The 21,324-nt window shown below is 40.8% G+C and overlaps 1 protein-coding gene across 4 annotated transcripts in view; it reads left to right on the top strand.

Annotated features, from left to right (window-relative positions):
- usp48 (ubiquitin specific peptidase 48) overlaps positions 1-21,324 on the top strand; it is a 253,629-nt gene that overhangs the window by 212,155 nt on the left and 20,150 nt on the right. For all 4 annotated transcript variants that reach the window (XM_076268712.1, XM_076268713.1, XM_076268710.1 and 1 more), the window contains 3 exons: positions 19,527-19,652; positions 20,396-20,444; positions 20,536-20,562. In XM_076268712.1, coding sequence (XP_076124827.1) covers positions 19,527-19,652; positions 20,396-20,444; positions 20,536-20,562 — 202 coding nt within the window. The remainder of the gene's footprint in view (positions 1-19,526; positions 19,653-20,395; positions 20,445-20,535; positions 20,563-21,324) is intronic.

The following is a 21,324-nucleotide window of genomic DNA, read 5'->3' as shown; positions in this document are numbered from 1 at the left end:
CTAGTGATAGACCCACAAAAATGGCCTGGTTTTGAGCTGACGTGCATGCGTCACTGATTCGACCCAAAGCGACAACCGAGTTATGATAAAATGTCCAGATAAAATGTCCAGATTGTGCGTTTTCATGAGTTTTCGATCGTCATATATTTCATTTCCATTCATCACAGAGTTCCCAAAATCACATATAAGGTGTGTTAGAGTGCCTAGTTTCGTAATTAAAAAAAAAAAAAAAAGCTAAAAACGTAATATTACGTTTTTGGCACTCAACGCATGGGAAGGAAAAACATATTATTACGTTTTTGGCACTCAATGAGTTAACACCATGGACGTCAATTACGAGGTAAACAGCAAATCACTCAAATCGTTATTGTTTGTGCAAATATAGGCTGATTCATGTCCCCTGAATTTTGCATTATTATTATGCATATTTTGCGAGAGAGATGTCCACTCTGCTGTCCCCTCTGCGACGATGCAAGAATGGAGAACAGCTCATGCGCTTGCTAGAGATTACATTTTTTTTTAAAGGGCCAAATGACCTCCGCCGGCCGCCAATTGAAGAGCCCTGCTCTAGATCATCCAGATTCCTAGGTCCTCATTTGTGCATCTTTGACTCACACCACTGTTTTTCTATGGAGAAGATCAGGGAACTGGGATGGCAATGGAAGAAACTTGATTTTGTGTTAAGTAAACCGTTTATTTTTAAATCTGGACATGTGTTTTGGTTCATTGACCTGCTGAATGATCCAAACATGATGTCTTGGCAGAGATTGATTTTCTTTAAATACATTTCTTTTTTCTTTGAGTTCATGATTCCAGACACCCTAATGAGGTTCTGAAGTACTACTGGGTCGCGGAGACATGCCAGGTGGGGCGCAAATTTTTTTTTTTTTTTTTTTATCTGTAGCCTAGGCCCAGGTAGCACCCGATGTGCAATGCAAGCGCTCATGTCAAGGCAGCTTAGTTAGTCCCGACCTGAATGAGATTTTGAACGAGGTTGTGAGAGTGTGGTGAATTTCATCAAGACCCGGCCCTTAAAAGCGCATCTATTCTCCGCACTTTGCGAGGAGATGGGAGCTGACCAAAAGGCTGTACTGTTTCACAGGCAAGGTGGCTTTACCGAGGTAAAGTGCTGTCGCGCGTTTTTGAGCTCCGAGTCGCCTCTTCTTGGAGGAAGAGCGCATGTTTGAATCTGCAAGCACGTTCACTAATGAACATTTCTTGACGAAGCTGGCCTATCTTAGCGATATATTTGGAAAGGTCAATGAGTTAAATCTCCAGTTACAAGGCAAAGACAAGCACCTACCTCACCTAGCAGATAAGATTACTGCATTCACCAAAAAACTTGAGGTATGGCACAGGCGCCTCGATCGCGACAGTATTATGCCTTTGAGAATCTGAGTGAAATCGCTGAAACGTCTGTTTCGGGAGCCACTCTTGTGATCCCATGTATTAAACAGTAGGCCTACAGTGGGCAGTGCTTCGACTTGGCCAGCTTCCCTCGCGGTCCGCGCGCGGGATCACGCGGCATCACGCAACTTTAATTTGTATTTTTCCAGTGACGCTGCAACAACCGGCAGAGGTCTCAAGTGAGCAGGGTGTCTCGTAAAAAGAAATGGAGCTGGAAAACCCTACACAGACTTCACTACAGACTTTAGCAGACTGGTTTAGAAATAATTTAATAGCCAGAAATATGCCCTGCCCTGCCCTAATAAAGAAATGTTTGGTTAATGGCGAGTGAATCCCGTTTGCAGCCGTAGAAGAAACGTAGGACAAATTAAACATTCTGGTTTTCTCCGAGTGCAACGATGATAGACAGACATCATTTGGACAAAATATAGAGCATATTAACCTCCGTTGCTCAGCCAAATGCCTTCCTGTTACGTCTAGTGTTGTCACGATACCAAAATTATGACTTCGATATGATACCTGCCATAAACAATGCTCGATACTGAAACGATACTACGGCGAAATCCTAAGATATCTGGAAAAGAAAGGACTCCTACCTCCTCCAAGTGTATTGGGTCATTTGTGTTGAATTCGGTGCACTTTTGTAGTGTGCAGTTCAATTCTGGGTTCTAAACTTCCTACATAATTATTATTTTTTATAGTCAGTAAAATAGTAGGCCTACTTTGTGTGATTAAGTCCTTTATTGTTTGTTATAGTTAATTTACATTGTGTTGTGTTTTGGCAATAAAGTAGCTTTAAATAGTCAAACTAGGCTAGATCAAGGTCAGTGTTGAAACTACTGCATGCAAATCACTGAATGCTATGCAGAGGGGCCTAATCTTTAGGCCATGTACAGTATAGGCTACCCTAGGCCTTCCCTTGTTCATGGGATTTCTTTGACAGTTGCAAAGGGAAAAATGTGTTAAAAAAAAGTATGACGTTCCAACCACTCAGGTCTTCGTCAGATAGGCCTACACCATTACCTGTTGCAATATATCTCTGTGTGCATTCCTACATTACGTCCATTTCTTTGATAACATGATTTGCTACCACGTAACAATAAGCCGCTATTATTATTAGGACTCACCACGCTTTGGTGGTAATATGCTGTGGGCTTTAATTAGCGCATTTCGGGTAGCCTATTCAACATCTGGGCAATAATTATTGAACAAATTGCAGTCTACATGCCATGACAAATATTACCAGTACTGACCGAACATGAAATAGATTGTTTACAAGTTATGGTAATGATATTCTGGCGTGAACCTCGTTATGTCTCGTCAAAATTCATTGATGAAGGAAGGTTCACTTTATCCCAGAGAACCATAGGCCTACTCGTTTCACATAGGCTAGACTAAAACAGACGAGAAGAACTTGGCACTAACCATGTAGTCGTGTTTTCTATAGCATATTCGTTAACCTGTCGTTCTTTGAACTCTTTAAAAATGTTGGGAAATGTCTGCGAGGTGTTTAGCCATGCGTAGCCTAGGCTACTGCTTATAAATGACTTTGAAACATATTTTACAAACGGACCTCTGTGTACCTGATGGCTTGCCTTCACTATTCCCGATGAATCCCATATAGTTCCAGATTTCACTTCACCTTTTGTTTTATCCACAAGGCAGAGGACTGTCGGCAAAGAACTTTGTTGACGTTAGCTGCGCACTCACTCACTCAGAGATGCCTGCTTGACACGCCCACTTGCCTAGATGCGTGCAAGGAGCAGTGAGAGCAGCAGTTCACACAGACGCAGAACGTTATTATTTTAATAAAGTATCGATTCTAAAAACGTCGGAAATCCTATCGTTTTTTGCGTGAAGGCATCGTGATACCTTTTTAATATCGATACACTGTGCAACACTAGTTATGTCCTGTTATCACGGAGTTACAGGCGATAAACGATTTTTGATGGTCACAAGTTTACTTCATTAGCGTTTATTTTTTTGATTATTAAAGAGTGTTTTTCATTTAAAGGCTTGACTTCGTGCTTATTCAGAAGAGCATTTAGTGCTCTCCCCAATCCCAGACATTCACATTGCATGTTCGTTTGTAATGGATGCAACCGCGAGATACGCTTGTCATAGGCGCCGATACCGTGGGTGCTCCGTCTCTCGGGCACCCACTGAAAACATCGAGCACCCACGTGTGCCAGCATCTCTCATAATGTGATTGGATATGTTGCTGTCAATTCCCTACTCCATATACTAACCACCAATGAGAGTGTCTCTCGTATGAAAATTCCTGACACTTCCCACCTGAAGAATTAACGCAAGGCTTTGTCGGGTCTTCAGCCCCGAATGTTTAACTCTTTTCCCCATGGAACGCCTTATAGAACTACCCTTTTAGAACATTCCAAGGCTACCCATGGAGTATTATTGAATAAAACAATTCAGGTTTCATAAAAAAATCATAAAACTCGCCAGGTGAAAACAAATGAATGATACACTCCATCAACTTACCTGAAACATGTTATAGTCATGTTATATATTTTTAGAAACCTGAGGTTCTGAGCTATCTATTATGACAATGTCCATTTGTTTTAAATAATATATAGGCAAGTCCTCACCATTGGAACATTTAAAATTCTCTAAACTAGTGTTTAGTTTTTTAAAATAAAACATACTCTCCATTTAATATATACATGTTATGAACTTTGTACACACATAAAAAATATTCCAATATGTTGGCCAAGTTATTGAGACAATGAAAATATCACCAGGTATGGTATAGAACAGTTTTCATCTATTTTAACTTTTAATTAATTGGGGGGGGGGGGGGGGGGGTGGCATTCTAAACTCGCCAGGTGAGAAACTTGATGTTACACTCCATGGACCTTAGAGAAACCCATTCATGTTATATATCTTTGGAAACCTGAAATTATGGACTATCTGAAAAGAATTATGTAAGTATGTAATGGTAAGTATGGTATTGAGACCCTGTACCTGTACACATGGAAATTGCAGTGAGGGTCTTCTCATGATCAGGTAAGTAATGGGAAATATGGCAATGAACTATTTCACACCTGTTTTACCAATCTTGTAGTCTGTTGTAGTCAAGATTCCCCAAGTGGTAAGTAATAATAAGTGTGGTACAAAACAGTTTCAAGCCTATTTGACCTGTTTTGTGTTGTAGTTTCAGTCTATCAGTTATCAATCTTATACGAAATAAAACCAGATTTGACAGTGTTTGGTTGTTTCAATTAATATCTGTTTTTACTGAAACAAAATCAGATAATATGATAAACAGATATCATAAATAGATAAAGATAAATATGTATCATGAACAACACATTTACCACCTCATTAGGTGTGGCAATAATATAAAAACAGATATAATATCAATAGATAAATATATCATGAACAACACCTTTACCACATTAGATCATTAGGTGTGGCAATAATATAAAAACAGATATAATATAAATATATAAAGCTAAGTATATATCACATGAACAACACCTTTACCACATTAGGTCATTAGGTGTGGCAATAATATAAAAACAGATATAATATAAATATATAAAGCTAAGTATATATCACATGAACAACACCTTTACCACATTAGGTCATTAGGTGTGGCAATAATATAAAAACAGATATAATATAAATAGATAAAGATATCATATGAACACCTTTACCAACCCATTAGGCGTAACAATAATATAAAAACAGATATAATATAAATATATAAAGCTGAGTATATATCACATGAACAACACCTTTACCACCTTATTAGGTGTGGCAATAATATAAAAACAGGTATAATAGAAATAGATAAAGATATCAGATGTACAACAAATTTACCAACTAATTAGGCATAACAATAATATAAACACATATATTATATAGATACATACATAATATATACATACATATCAGATGAACAACACCTTTAGTTCATTCCTCAGGTTGGTGCAGCTGGAGGAAACAGTCCCTGCACATGTGTGTGTTGCATGTGGCACAGCCAAACACCGTTTCATGCCGACGCTCAAGTCTGTAACAATTTTTGCCGCGAAGTCGCTCGAAGGTGTGAGCCGTCTTGTGCCTTTTTGGATCAATTTCAACCCCCCTTTCTGTGATAGTAGATCGCTTCCTACTGGTGAAGCCATTGATCAAACCTTTACCAAGCTCCAAGATGAAATCTTTCTGGGTGTATCGCGTCTTTCTCCCCACTCGTCTTGTAGAGGCCATCCTGTACAAAATCCACGCATTCACTCGGCAGACGTCCACCACAAACCATAAGATATACTTCCAGTACTTCTTACTGGGACGAGAGGCAGCGTATTTTTTTCTTAGCTGATCGTGCACATCCACGCCATTCATGTGCTGATTGTATCGAGTGATAGCTTGTGGTTGTGGCACGACTAGCTTTTCCGTCTCAACCTGCCGATGACAGGTCACCATCTGACCAGGATGTGGGAGACAGGTGTGAGCTACGACAACTACATTGTTGTCATTCCATGCTGTGACAGTGATGCCGGCCTTCTGGAAAAAAATACTGTCACTTCGTTTCCGTAGAAGCTTTTTCAGGTTTCTTTTTTGCTTTATTTCTGTGGGGGCACCTTTTCTATTGGACATTAGCGTTCCACAGGCATAAATGCTATCTGCTAGCAGACTCTGCAAGAGGGGAATGCTTGTGAAAAAGCGGTCGAAATAAACGCAGTGATTGAGGCCAATCAAATCCCTGGTCATATCATGCACGACCCTGTATCCCAAACCATGGATCCGTTGAAGACGTGTCTGGTCCCGTTTCCCTGAATAAAGCTTGAAGTCTGACATGTAAGATGTGTTGCCGTCACACCGGGCCCAGAACTTGATTCCAAACTTTTCTGGTTTGTTAGGCATGTACATTACAAGCTCTGTTCTGCCTTTGAACCCTTTCATAGCCTCGTCAATAGAAATGTCACGACCGTGTTGATAAAACAACTTGCAATTTTGACGTGCCATCTCAAACACCGGCGCAACTTTAGCTATCGGATGATAGCTAGCATCAGCTCTCGTCACTCGCGCGGCAGCATTATTACAGTGTAAGTACTGGCACAACTTTTCGTACCTGTTCACAGTCATGGCACGTTGAAACCCGCTGACACCCAGGAATGGATCCGTGGACCAGTAATCACTGTATTCATGTTTCGGATTAACACCCATCAGGATATTTAATCCAAAAAAAGCTCTCATCTCGGCGCCGTCAGTCGGAAACCAGAGGCTATCAACTCGCGACTGTTCTTGAGCACAGCGCTCCGCGTACAAGTTGGTTTCAGTAGCAATCTTCTGAAACATTGTCTCGACGAAAAAAAGAAAAAAGTAATCCAAGGGTGTAGCGTTTCCTACATTGAATGTCCTTGGCAACTTCGGTCCCGAATCCATAGTAAATGGATTGATTGGTTGGTCCCTTATAACGCGACTCCAGGCTACATCTCCCGTTTCTCTCATCTCGTCAGTGACATTTTCGTGACCATCACTTTCGCTGTCACTTTCCTCCGGGGGTATAAAATCATCTTCAAACCCAGAAAAATCAGACCCATCAGACTCGTTATCAAGAAAATTCTCAATATAAAAGGCTGCATCTTCCGGATTCCTAAACACTCGCGCCGCCATGGTCAAAATGTCAACATTCGCGGGTCACTCTGACAGCTGACGCGCTCGTCTTTTTTCCCCTCAGAGGCTAGAACTTAGATCGTCAAACTTCGGAAAACCCCGCGAATATGTATCCCTCACTCCTATTGGTTAGCCTGGTGTTGCTAGGTTTCGGCTCTGCCGATCAGATTATTTGTTACAAAAGCAAACACGGTACTTGCTCTAGTCATCGTCAAAACACGTCTTTATTGATACAACAGACTCGTCAAAACTCATCATAAAGGATTTGTGGGGGGTAGTCATATGACGTCTTTATGGGGGAAAGAGTTAAAATGTATATAGCCCTGAATATCATTTTAAAAGTAGTCTGACAAAGCTTCTTGTTTTGTGACACAGCTAAACACTGGTACCTCATAGAACGTCTATAACATAGCCTAGGTGGTCGCAACTCACAAAAGTAAAGCAGATAGAAAGAACTCGCGCAAATCTAGCCTACAACACGCAGACAGCTTCATGCGCAGGGGAGAGAGAGAGCGCGTGCGCGCACAGGTGCTTTATGATTGTTGGCTTCTGATGGTATCTTGCTAATTCACTGAACTGCATTAGGTGACACAAATGGTATTGTCTTTATCTTATAACTCCTTGTCTGAGCGACTACCAGGCCTATGGTTTTTAAAAGTCAGATGTTCCCTGACAAAGACATTCGAAAATTAAGAATGTTTATTGACTTGAAAAATACACTAATTTTTGCAAACTCCCTTCATTCAACCCTTGAAGACATCACGGTCTGGTGCGCTATGTAGATCGTTTCTCGTACCATTTAATTTCTCAGAATGTAGGTCTACTAGGCCTACAATAACGTCATCACCAAATACATCTTTTATTTTTAGTTGATCAACCACAAAGAGTAGCATAGGCCTACTGTGCACAGTGCACTGACGACTGTAGCAGCCCAAGGTAACCAGTTGTTGTAGAGGAGAGGCAACCCCTTGTTTCAGATAGCCTGGACAACATGTTACCTGGGTGTTGCTTACGTTATTAATTAATGGTAGCCTACAATAGTTAATTGATTCGCGTAACATATTAGTTGGCTCAAAGAGTAGGAAATTAGGATGGAGAGAGTCACGCGTGTGTTGCTTTTGCGGGATCGAATCCAGTTTAATGCTAGTTTTCAAAACATATATTTTTTTACATGTCTTTTGTCCGAGTGGCTGTAATGTAGCCGAGCGCTCATGGCGTATGAAAAGCGACTTCAAACCGCCTAAAACAACTTGTTTGTGAATGTCTGACAACTGCTGCAGCGCATGCACGCGCAAGGAAACCAGTAGGTGGAGAAACCAGAAGGCACACAACACCGGAACGATTTTAAGGCTATTTCACATAGGCTACTCAATGGTGCTATTTCACATGCATTATAGCGACCCTCACTCACCGGGGTTAGGTGGAAGGTGTTAATAGACGATTGGCGTAGCCTACAGTGGACTAGGGATGTCAAAATTGCTCAAAAATGACGTTCGAATATCCCCTCTAAAATAAACACATGTATTCGAATATATTGGAATATCCAGGCTATATTATTTGCCCATTATGTCAGTGACGCGCATCATGTCATCTGTTTTTAACTTTTTGTATGGTTATTGCTTGACAGGGGGGATCCCAAGCAGCTCTCAGCCATGGCATTTCCTAATTCACCCGACACTGATATTCAAAATGTTGAAACTATTTCAGCATAGCCTATAAGCAGTTTAATTAAATGTAATGTTAGTTGTAAACAAACGGGCTACTTGGTGAGGCTTGGCCTCACAGATGCGCTCGTGAACCACCCGATTCACGTTGGCTGGAGGGCAGGGGGGGCAATCAGACAAGGGTCTATGAATTGTTGAACCGGCCCTGCCCCCAACGAACGCAACTTTCCACGTCTGAGACAGCTTAAAAGAAGTCTAGAGGACTCCTCACTAAGACCTACTTACTGTAGGCTGCGCAAACCACAGCCTTTTTTTGGGCAAGCCTGCATTAAAGGCAGGCCTTCTGTTGAAGAATTTTATATAAATCCTGCGCTAACAGTATATCCTCCGCTACCACAGCTGTGGATAGTGTGGCATGATCACGCTTTATGTCTCCTTCTTGCAAACTAGGCCTATAGCCCAACCATTTACGTCTTCAAAAAATAACAACTTGCCAGATATGCCTTCATATCTTTGGGCTTCATTCAGCATTTTGTTCTTCCACTGGAAATGATTCTTCTACATTTGCTGCCTGCTGCATCCTTTCTGTTTGTATTGTTTAGAAAATGTTGGACGTCTTGAGTTAATGCATTAAACATTGTTTGCTGGTAACCAGCCACAAATAGCCTACAGATTCTTGGGTGCGTACATTCTCTATTCTCTCCAAAATGTGCCCGTTCTATAGGCTGGCAAAGTGCGTAATTCTGCGGCATAAAGCAGATGTATTTGTTTATTGTACAGAAAAATTAAAATAACCTGTCAAGCAGTTAATTGACTACACTGCAGTCAATAAACCAAAACGTGGGTCATGTTGTCTAAGCCTCTGCTGTAAGGCCAAACCCATGAACAAAGACGCATTGATATCTGCAATAGAGTTTTTTTTGGCGAAACAAGCTCACAGCCGAACGAGTCATAGCACTGAACGGAGAGGCAACTGGCATGTGATCTCCCCACGGGCCAATGGATGTACAAGTGTTCTCCTGTGCCTACGATATTTAATCCAGTGTTTTGTCAAGTTGCAAAATGCTATTCGTTTTAACGAATGTTTATGATAGTATGATAGTACTCTTTGTATAGGGTACTATATTAATTGCTTTATACTCAATACTTGACCAATGGCTATTGCATCTGTCTATTGAAAGTGAGAATGTGGCATGTGATCTACTTTGTAGGCTTCATAAAATAAAATAAACAGATTGCTAATGGCCTACTACAAGCTGATCTGGGGTGCGTTTCCCGTACAACTACGGAGGATGCATCGTTCAACTAACCAACATGTAAGTTACGACTGTTTCCCAAAACTGTCGTACTTACATAGTACTGTAAGTTTGGTCCACGATAGTTTCCAAACTTCAGTAGTCTGGACTAAGGTGGTTAATGACGTTTAGTAGCACGTGAACGGGCACCTGCACATACTTCTGTGGCGCATTGCGTTAAGGCCGGCAGATGACAGCCGCCGTTCCACAGCAGCAGGGTTGGGTAGTAACGGATTACATGTAATCTGGATTACGTAATCAGATTACAAAAATCAAGTAACTATAATCAGCCCAGATTACAATAAAAACATTGTGTAATCAGATTACAGTTACATTGTTGGGGATTACCTGATTACATTTTATTATGCAAGCAATGCAACTTTTTAATGATAGCCTAGTTATCTTTTAATTCGACAAGCTTCGGGCTTGCCGGTTCGATCCCCGACCAGTAGAAAAAATGTGGGCGGGGGAAGTGGTTGAGCACTGCTCTCCCATGCCCACATCCACGGCTGAAGTGCCATTGAGTAAGGCACCTAACCCGTCATTGATCCCCGAGCGCCGTTGTAGCAGACAGCTCACTGCTCCGGGTTGGTGTGTGCTTCACCTCACTGTGTGTTCACTGTGCTTCACTAATTCGCGGATTGGGAGACCAAATTTCCCTCATGGGATCAAAAGAGTATCTATACTTACTTACTAACTTATTTACTATTGGGGCAGGTCTCTCTGCACACTGCCTGGTCTTTTCCTCCTAATCTTAATGTAGCCTCTTGTTTTAGTGTTACCGTTTACTTTGAGAAAGTCACCAGGTCCCCCTGGTTGAAAAACATCCCAAAGGAATAATTTTCTCACCCCCACAATTGAAATGGACATGGTGTCATTCAATTTCAGGCCATGTCCCTGGGTCAAAAAAATCCAGCAAAAGCTAAATTCATTGTCCAGGTGTGCCCTTATAAAGGTTAAGTTGAGTTGTGCATGTTTGGAGAATAGTGATCCATGATCACATCCATGATGACTAAGTGATCAATTTTGGGATGGGGAAAATTTCAACCACCAAAATACCACCCCCAAAGTGGAGAATAGCTATAGAAATGTATTAGTTTTGGGTGTTTTTCAGACAATGGGACCTGGTGACCTCAAAGTAAATGGTAACACTAAAACAAGGGGCTACATTAAGATTTTTGTAAGAAAAGATCAGTTAATTCACACAGGAATGCTTTACTCAGAGCAAAGATATTTCTTAGATGTAATGAAATAATAAACAGAAAAATAGAATGAGAATTCTTTCATCAATTCAGTGGTGGTGTCTTTTACTTAGGGGCATATTTATTGAAGTAATCTAAAAGTAATCCTAAAGTAATCAGATTACGTTACATGTTTATCTTTTGTGCAGATCATATTATCAAAATCAGATTCAGCCTTCTTGGCTTGGTTTGCATAAACTAACAAGGACCCCCCCCCCCCCCCCCTCTCCATGAAAATCAAAGGCTACATATTCTCAGCTGACTCGCGCACCACCTTATTATTATCTGCAGGTGTGTGACTTTTACTTACGTGCACATGGCTGGAAATTGACTTTTAATTTATGTATTTTCTGCCTTGGGCATTTTAAAATATGGATGTATGGTGGTTAGAAGTGTAAATATCAATTAGAAACCTAAATATATTTATAATTATTAATTTGCAAACAAATAACTGGCGTCAGTGACGTCTTTGATATGAAGATCCCTGGAACTATGCTTCTACTAGCATTCTACCACAGGTCGAGAGGTGTAGTTGTAACTACACAACTTTGCGATAGTGGTTGCGAACGTTCGTTGCTACTATGGTTTTGGGAAACACTAACGTAGTGTAATGATGCATTGGACTATGTAAGTTCCAAATATGAATGTAATTCTGCGGCATAAAGCAGATGTATTTGTTTATTGTACAGAAAAATAAAAATGACATGTCAAGCAGTCAATTGACTACATTGCAGTCAAGAAGTAGGGCAAATTAATTTACGAAACCAAAACGTGGGTCAGTTGTCTAAGCCTCTATAGCGTAGCCTGTTAAAAACGTCGCAGAAGCCTACCCAAGGCTACAGATTAATTCTGAACAGTTATTTCTCTACTGGCTCAATTATCACACCATTGTTTTGATTTGCGTAGTTGCGTTACCCCAACACTGACAATAATGTAGACAGCAATTTCGATTTTCGTTACCACCGTGTAGTCAAGCCTTAAGCCATACCCAAGTAGCCTAAATCGAGGTAAATCAAGCTTTTTCAGAAAGGGCGGCAGGCAGAGTGATACAGTGGCAGAGGGACGCACAGTGGCTGAAAGTGGTACTAAAGCTTCACGCAGCTTCACGCCTCGTAATGCGCGACTGAAGTGGCCATTTGAAAGCGATGCCCACTGTACATCACATCCCTGCAAAGTTTATTTCAAAAATATTTCCCAAACAGCAGTGCTCAGTATGACTGGATTATGGATCCATTTAATGCAGCATGTTGGTATTTCATTGAATATATTGTACAATGCTGTAAAATATTGGCCTATGCCAATTTATGTATGAAATATGTGTGTTTAATTTACAATGGCACATTATGTATTTGTTTATTATTATATCTGCAGCACCAGCTGATTTTAACTGTGCTGAAGAGGATATATTTAGAACTTCAACTTCATTATTTCAATAAATTTGACAATTTTAAGCTTGACCTACCACTTTCTTAGAGCGATGAGGGACAGGTGGGGCTCGAAAATGCCCCCTTGATCAAAGTGGGAAATGAAAGAAAAAGTTAGAGAACCACTGCCCTAGTGGCAGCAAATGTAATTTGCAGCCAGGGTAGTCTAGCAACTCTCCGTTGGCTTGCAAGCTGGAAAAATTAAACTTATATCAGGCAAATCACATCGTGTATAGAGTCAGCGACGGTTCTGCATGAATTTCCTGCTACTTGAAAACAAAGATTTTAAATAATTAAAAGAAGAAGAACCTTTTAATTATTGACCAAATTGGTCACACTCTAGAGCCCTGGCATTCCTTACCAGTCCTGTTTTATTTACTGATCAGGAAAGGTCCTCAGATTGGCCAGGAATTTGAAGGAGGGAACCCTCTCCACGCAGGCTCCATGTGGAGAGGAGCAGGGTCAGCTTTGTGCTTCCTGAAGTCTGACCACCTCCTTAGTTTTTTTTTATGTTAAGGGTCAGGACAACTCTACCAGCTGCTGCACCTGAAAATAACAGGAAAGGGTTTTGACCTGGCATGCTCTCTAAATACTCTATTAGCACATAAGTCACTTTTGAAGATTATTTGGGTGACTTGGTGACCTCAAAATGATACTTTTTCCTGCTTGGGGACAAGATAAACATGGGTCTTTGTCCAAGTCGGTTTTCACATTTCCAGTTGATTGGAACCTTTTAATTATTGTTTTAACTGTAAATATGAGCATTTTCAACAGAGTAGCTACTTTTTAATATCCCTTCGCTGACTTACAAAGGTCAAAACACTTAACTTCACTGCAAAAACTGCTTATCTAACAAAATCTAACCAAGTGTTATTAATCTTATATCAAGATAAAAAAAACTAGTTGGTATTGTTTTCAGTATAAAGAGACTTACCTAGCGCTTTCTTGTGAAATCATTTGACTTAATTAAATGTGACTTATTTTAAGACATCTCATCTTGAAAACAAGCAAATTTGTCTGCCAGTGCGTTAAGCAAATTTGTCCTAAAAACAAGCAAATTTGTCTGCCAGTGCATTGAGCAAATTTGTCTTGATAAGACTCCTTAAAATAAGTTGAAGTCTTCTTAAATTAAGTCAAAATGAGCTTTTGAGGGCGCTAGGTAAGTCTTTTCATACTAAAAACAATACCAAATAGATTTTTTAATCTTAATATAAGATCAATAACACTTGGTTAGAATAAATTTTTTGCAGTGTGCGATTAGGAGAATTTAACACATTTTCTGTCTTTCCCATTTTTAGAAAAATAACTAGGGGATTTGACCTCTGGGTCACTTTATTTTCATACATTCATAGTCATGGATTACTACTGAAAATTCAGACACTGATTAACTTAAAAATCTGTTGTATATGACTTGATGTTGATATACCTTAATGAATGCATATTTGAGGCACCGATGAGACTCCGTGGGATGGTCAATTGAGTGATGGCACCCTTTGGGTTGTCAAGTGGGCGCCCTCCTTCTTGGGTGTTTCGCTGATAGGCCCACAACACCTCCAGAGGGTTCAGCAGTGAATCCCAGCATCCCAGGTTCACTCCCTAGATGCCATCAACTCACTTGAAGGCCCAGGCGGAGTCTTATCTCTTCATCCACAGCCACTGGCTTCACATTTCAGCAGCCACGGAGAGGTCTTTGACTGCCTGCTGGTAGGCCTTCCCTCGCACTCCCATCTCCCTGAGTAGCCTGGATGTTGAGGTGGCTACTAACCCTCTGCAGCTTGCTTCCACTGGGCACACCTTCACATTCCAGCCTTGTTGTTGCGCATTGGCTGCAAGTTCAGCGTACATCAGCCTTTTCCGTTCATAAGGCTCCTCCACTGCACCCTCCCAGGCCACGGTGAGCTCTGATGTATACAAGCTTGAGCGAGGCTGACCACAGAACAAGGTCTGGTCGCATGTTGGTGGCTGCGATTTCAGCTGGGAAGCAGAGTTTCTTGTCCAAGTCTGCTACAGCAGCTTCCAGTCCTGTGCTCTGCCTAGCTGACCAGTGTCTGATTTTATGGTGGTAAGGTTGGCTTGAACCTCGCCCTCCCGAACAATTGGTGTTGGCTGCCACTGGGATGACTGGGGAGGAAGGGCATTCATGCTTGTCCGTCGACTTTCCAACACTTCCAGCAAGACACTTTAGCAGCTGGTTGTGCCGCCAGGTGTAACGGCCTTGGGTGAGGCTGGTCTTGCATCCCACTAAGATGTGCTTCAGTGTTGCTGGACTTGGGCATAGAAGGCACGCGGGGTCCTCGGCATACCACTGGCTTAGGTTTGCGGGAGAAGGCAGGACATCGTAGGCAGCCCTGATGGTAAAGCTCGCCCTGAATGACTCCCATCTCCCACAGCTCTTTCCAGGAGATCTTCCTCTTCTCCACTCCTTCCCATGCCATCCACTGCCCTTGCTTTGCCTGCGCCACAGCTTGGACGCACCTCCCTGCTTTCTCCTTCCGACATGGACCACCAGCTTGCGTCTCTGAGATGGAGAGGCCTTGCTCCACACTGGTGTACTGGCCCCAAGTCCAAGACCACTCCTCCCCTCCTGCACTCGGCCCACGATGTCCTTGTGTCTGAGTGCTGCCTTTGCCTGCTCAGTTGCAGCCAACGGGGTCCACTTCCTCTTGGGTGGCTAGGATGGTTGAAGAAGTTGATACAGGTTGCTGGTCATATAATTAGAATATGTGACCCTGCAAGGCGAAACCAGTCGTTTTGCGCACGGTGCTATTTTGAGAAAATCCAGGATAAACAAATGTACAGGTTAAAATGTCGAATTTCACGTTTTCGCATAATTCGACAGTCTACACTTTCATATTGTGAACAAATTTCACGGATAAACATAAGTTTTGACTGTTAAACCCTTACTTTATTTAGGTGAAGATTCAACACAATAGCAGTCATTCCCTTTGTCCACGCCGCTATAAGGTTTTTACGGTAGGGTACGGTAGAGCTAATTTACTCATTAGGCTACTCATTATTTGTTACTCAATGTGTCAGCTCTATATCATTCTTGGCAGATGTAACCGAATATGAATGTGAAAGACTTGCCTTTCAGGGCACGAACGGTCAAAAGCACAAACTTTTAGAAATATAGATAGATAGATAGATAGATAGATAGATAGATTACTTTATTCATCCCCAAAGGGAAATTATGGTGTTACAGCAGCAATAAATAATATAAACATATATCACACATAAACATACATACAAGTTAAAAAATAAATACAATTGGATATAGTCTTTGTTAAAGAGGTTGTAAACTGCATTGACTCTCGGCATAAGATTTTCTCACGGCACAAAGGGGAGTTGTTGTAAATAGTTATGGCAGTGGGCAGGAATTATTTTCTATAACGCTTCTTGCTACAGCGCAGTTGGAGCAACCTCCAGCTGAAAACACTCTGTTGTTTGACCAGTAGTTCATTCAGTGGATGTGAGGTGTTGTCCATAATGTTAAGGAGCTTTTGCAACATCCTTCTCTCAACAACTAACTCTAGGGGTTCAAGTGTACTTCCAATTACAGAGCTACAACTCCAACTCCAACTACATATCCTGGCGTCATTTTAGGGACCAGGAGAAGTTTTCCATTGAAGTAGGCTAGCGCATTTTAAAAGTAGGCTAGGCTTCCTATTAGACGTTCTCTGGCTATACACAACACAGAACTTCCTCTCCCCTTATTCCCCCGAAATACATTAATTATATTCTATAGTGACACCTTATGAACGTCCCAGGTATTAACTAGGGGGCAGAAAAAGACTCATTGCACGGTTGAAACTGCATAGTCAGTCATCCGCTTCAAAGTCACGCTACCGTAAGGCTAATCATAGCTGTGCCCTCACACTATCGCACGTGACAATTTACTTAAAAAGGTGATTTTCTCCTCTTCTGGCGTATCGTGACAGGAGAACCATGCCAACTTTGGATGCGGTTATCTTAGCGATACTTTTTGCAATACCCTCGATATACTGTTGGAAAGCTTAGTTTTTGGCTGTTTGTGTGAGTACAATAACTTAATTTTGTGAATTTTACCAAAGCGACTGGTTTCGCCTTGCAGGGTCACATATCATCAAAAAGTTAGTTTATGTCAGTAATTCCATTCAAACAAATTGTTGAATGTCAATTAAAAAGTGACAGCCCTAAAACATGGGGAAGCAGCTTTTGCCCCAACTGTTGTCACGTAAAAGTAAACTTAAAATTATTTACTACTAATGTGCTATATAAATATACTCGTCTTGCCTTTCAACTGGTGGCTTTGTCACGCTTGTAGTCAAAATGGAAGGCTAAATGCTTAAAATATATTTCTATTGAATGTGTTGCATGTTGACTGAGAATATAGAGCAAAACATCAAGCACACACCCCATTATTCTTAAAGAACAGGAGATAAGCAATATATCATTATTCATTTTATGTTGTGGTGGTTTCCTTTGTTTGAATTACCGGAGAAAGTAATTCATTCAATGCATTGGTCTGCCAAAGATATGTTAGCCGATCTACAATAGCCAATAGAATTTGGGACTCTTTGAAGGATTAGCTACCCAACAGGGTCATCTTTACTAGGGGAATCTCAGTAGCCTTCAGCATGCCCCTGCAGGCATCCAGTTCAACCCCCATTGATAAGTAAGGAAAATATGCTTCTCGAAAGTACTGCAAAAAGCGGGGGTTGAGATGGAAAGAACTGTTGAAATAAAAAACTCCATCAGGGGAGTCTGTGCTCGAGTTGACATTGTAGCGAAGTAGTGGCCTTTAAAATCAAGAAAGAATATTTTGTTGTTGTTTCAGTGTGTTGGGGAAAATGGCAAGTGCAGTTCAGTAGTTTGGCATATATCGAGAAAAAAAAGAAGAAAAGGAAAAGAAAAAAACAACTCTGAAAAACATCTGTTCACAAGAATTTTTAGTACTCCAACATCTTTCCTTTTAAGTAAACTTCCCCAATCATCATATACAAACACACAAACACCCCACTCTTACCAAAGTCCAAACAGTCCATCCACATCAATTGCAAACAATGTTCAAGAGTCAATTGACAATGGACATCCAAAATAAATAAAGATAATCCAGTCATACATAGCAGCTAGGGATGTAACAATTACCGGTATAATGGTAAACCGCGATAAAAATGTTGACGATAATAATTACCGTTTTCATTTCAAATATCATGATTATCACTGTTGATTACCGCGGTGTGGAAACCGTGTGTTTAATCCTTCCCAGCTTCATCCGAGCCTGCTTTTGACATACAGTAGGCCTGGTACAATGGAACAAAACTGGTACCCTACTGATTCTGTTGTCTAATTGATGGTTTTAACTACGATTTGGATTAGGCTACACCTGATTTTAAAAGGCAGCACTTTTTCACCGCAAAATGTGCACTGTATCATGTAGCCACTCTGCGTCTTTTTATGTTCGTGTCCACATTAAATCCATTCCACTCACGTTATCAGGAGAATACAGTAGCCTAAAGTTTTATTTTGAACACTTACTTTGGTCTCACTCATTGCATCCAAATAACAGAAATAGCAAACTCCAAGTTATGGTAGGGTAAGTTAAGCTATAAGCACATAGCCAATTAAACATGACGAATAAAGTGAACGGGATACTTTTTGAAACTATTTTAGCTTGTGTAGGCCTATCAGTGGTTTCTGAACATATTGAACACACTTTTAGAAATACCGTGATAATACCGAAAACCATGATAATTTTGGTCACTATAACCGTGAGGTTAAATTTTCACACCGTTACATCCCTAATAGCAGCAATGGACCATTGAGTTATGGGTGCAGTGTACAAGTGCGCACATATGGTTTTACAATGGCAGAGAGAGGGACAGAGATACGTTTGTTTCAGTAGGAGAAAAAACGAGCGCGAGTAGTAGAAGCGGTGGACACACGAGCAATAGCGTCGGAATCCCAAACAACGCTAGTGTCACAAGTGAAGGACAGCAGACAAAATGTCAGGGTTCGGCAAAGGGAGGGACTATTTAGCGAGCAATAGCGTCGGAATCCCAAACGACGCTAGTGTCATGAGTTGAGGAGAGCACAGACAAAATGTCAGGGTTCAGCAGAGGAAGGGCCTATTTAGCGATTTAGCGTCGGATTCCCAAATTACGCTACTGTAAGTAACCTATGTGTGTTAGGTCCCACAGCCGCACAAAGATAGTAGACGAACGTGCAGGCACAAAACGACAGTGGGTGCAGAGTGAACGAGTCACCTGATAGCCAGTTGAATGCCTGAGCAGCCAGAGGATTATTCACAAGGTATCCAGACAGGGAAGTTGCCAGCACTGGACGTTACCACTCGTAAATCCATGGGTAGCGTTTTTAATTGAGCGAGCCTACCCCACACTTTTAGCGCATCTAATTTAGCAAACACGGAGGGAGAACCTCTCACCAGGAATCCACCAAACATTCAGCTCTCCCCTAAAACAGGAAGTAACGTGTGCTATATTGGATGTAGGCCTGCCCCAGTCAAACAACAGCAGCCGATGACATTTCCTAAATCAGACACACTGGAAACGTGAGGAGGAGGCAAAGGAAGAGAGATTCAGGAAATCTTAGACAACAGGTTTAAATAGAGAAATAGCAAGGTTGAGGTATAGACGTTGACAAAGAAATAAATTCTAAAAGGAGCATGTCTACTCTGGAAGACTAATAGTAAAAATACTTTCATTAGTCTGTTACACAGAAAGGGAAAAAATAGTGAGAGGCTTTAAGAACGGGCGGGCATGGTGAAGGCTCCACACCCACTACAACATGGAATTGCTCTGTAAGATTGTTATTCTTTGCCTTTCTTGTAGTCTGACACCTCCATTTCCTCTTTTTCAGATCATGCATGCCTTTTCTGTTGCTCCATTTGACCAAAACCTGTCCATAGATGGCCGCAGCCTTACTGATGACTCTGCTACTCTGGGTAGCCTAGGGGTGATACCAGACAGCATCATCTGCCTGAAGGTATACAGTTAAGATAAAGTATCACAGAGAACATTCACAAAAGCCCTAGAATTAGTATGAAGCGAATTAAATAGAGATCTTGTGATTTTAGCCTATACATCTATACCCACTTATTTAAATCATGATTTAAGTGGCAGTGCAAGATAGGTATGCATATCTGTAATTGGAGAATGCGCCCCACAGAAGCATTACTCGAGAAGTAGAAGTAAAAAGAGACATTGAAAACTGATAGTAGAAGTTAGATGAATAGACAGAATAAAGCAAAGACAGAACATTTTGATAGTAAATGAATAAATAAAAAGCTTAAAATCATATATCTATATATTTTCATAGGACATGATTGGATTGTAAGATTCTCAGTGGCTAAATTAAGTCAATATGTGAAGTGTGAGCACAAACCTGACACATTTGTTTTCAGCTCATGCTTATTAGTACATTTGTCTTCTTTTTCTGACGTGTTTATCAGTCATCTATTGTACATAAAACTGAGATAATCAAGTTGGTCTGTTTGGATATCATAGAAATGTGTTAAATCAGTCTTTAGTCATGGCTAATCCAAGAAGTTCTGGTCATTTGTTTTTACCAGTTGTTTTATCATATGATGCATGACTGAATGAACAACTTAATTTGCTGTCTGTATGTTTCATTAGAGGACGTTTGAAGAAGTAACTACTTCACTACACTACTTGTTACTTGTGGTTTAATTTCTAACTGTTTGATTACAATGAAATCTCTCTTTCCAGGCTGATGAACCCTTAGCAGATTATTCAGCGATAGATGATGTTTACCAAGGTAAGATTAGAATTCCAGTGATATTACTGAAAATGTTTTATACATTGATTTGTATCCTGTAACTCAGTCTGACAAATGGGTTGCTTTACAGTGTGTTTGCCTGAGGAGGGATTTAAAGGTAAGATTATGCATTTGATAAATGTATCATGTTTTAGTTGAAAATAACGGGTCTGTTCTTCCCAAGTGTAAATTCTGTCATTATTCACTCACCCTTATACCAATAGAAAAAACGTTTTGCAGTATGAAGCCATAATGTTCAGATTCATTCCTTGCAACAGCAGTGGATAATGTCAGTGTGTTTTGTCCCAGGGATGTGGCCAAACAGTTGACTCTAAAAGAGCATTACCGTCACCCCAATGAGGTGTATGTTGGTGTTTACACAATATGCCTGACCATGGATAAACAGCAAAATAAACTCCTAAAAGATAAAGCTGCAAACAGGTGATAAGGGGGCCAAGCATCTCAGAGTTGCGATGGGAATTGATTGGAATGTTGTTACATCAGACTTGGCTATACACTTAATGGCTTGTTTTATACTTGGTCTGAAGATCATTTTCAGATAAAGTATAAAAAGAATTGGACAAAAATTGTGGCCTGGATGATTTTGAAGCTTTTTAGTAAAACCCAAAATGGTAGCCATATTGATTAGGTTGATGTCATGAGTTGGCAAGTCTTGGCCCTGGCATCTCACTACCAGAAATAGCAATTAAGTTTTAAATTCCAACACATCAGCATGAGCTAACTTCCTGTCTGGTGGCTTTAACACAAATTTTGTTTGGCTGTGATGTGCAAACCATTTTGAAAATGATAAATCCAATTAGTAGCGCTTGTGAGGATTGGTCTCTGTGAGGTTCTCTGGCCAATTTTGTGAGGACAAAAT

The sequence above is a fragment of the Alosa pseudoharengus genome, unplaced genomic scaffold (assembly GCF_046254945.1).
Source record: "Alosa pseudoharengus isolate Yale_2024_CS ecotype anadromous, Long Island Sound unplaced genomic scaffold, YU_APseudo_1.1 YU_APseudo_1.1_scf_5, whole genome shotgun sequence".
In the NCBI taxonomy this organism is placed as follows: Eukaryota; Metazoa; Chordata; class Actinopteri; order Clupeiformes; family Clupeidae; genus Alosa; species Alosa pseudoharengus.
This window is presented reverse-complemented; position numbering and strand designations above follow the sequence as displayed.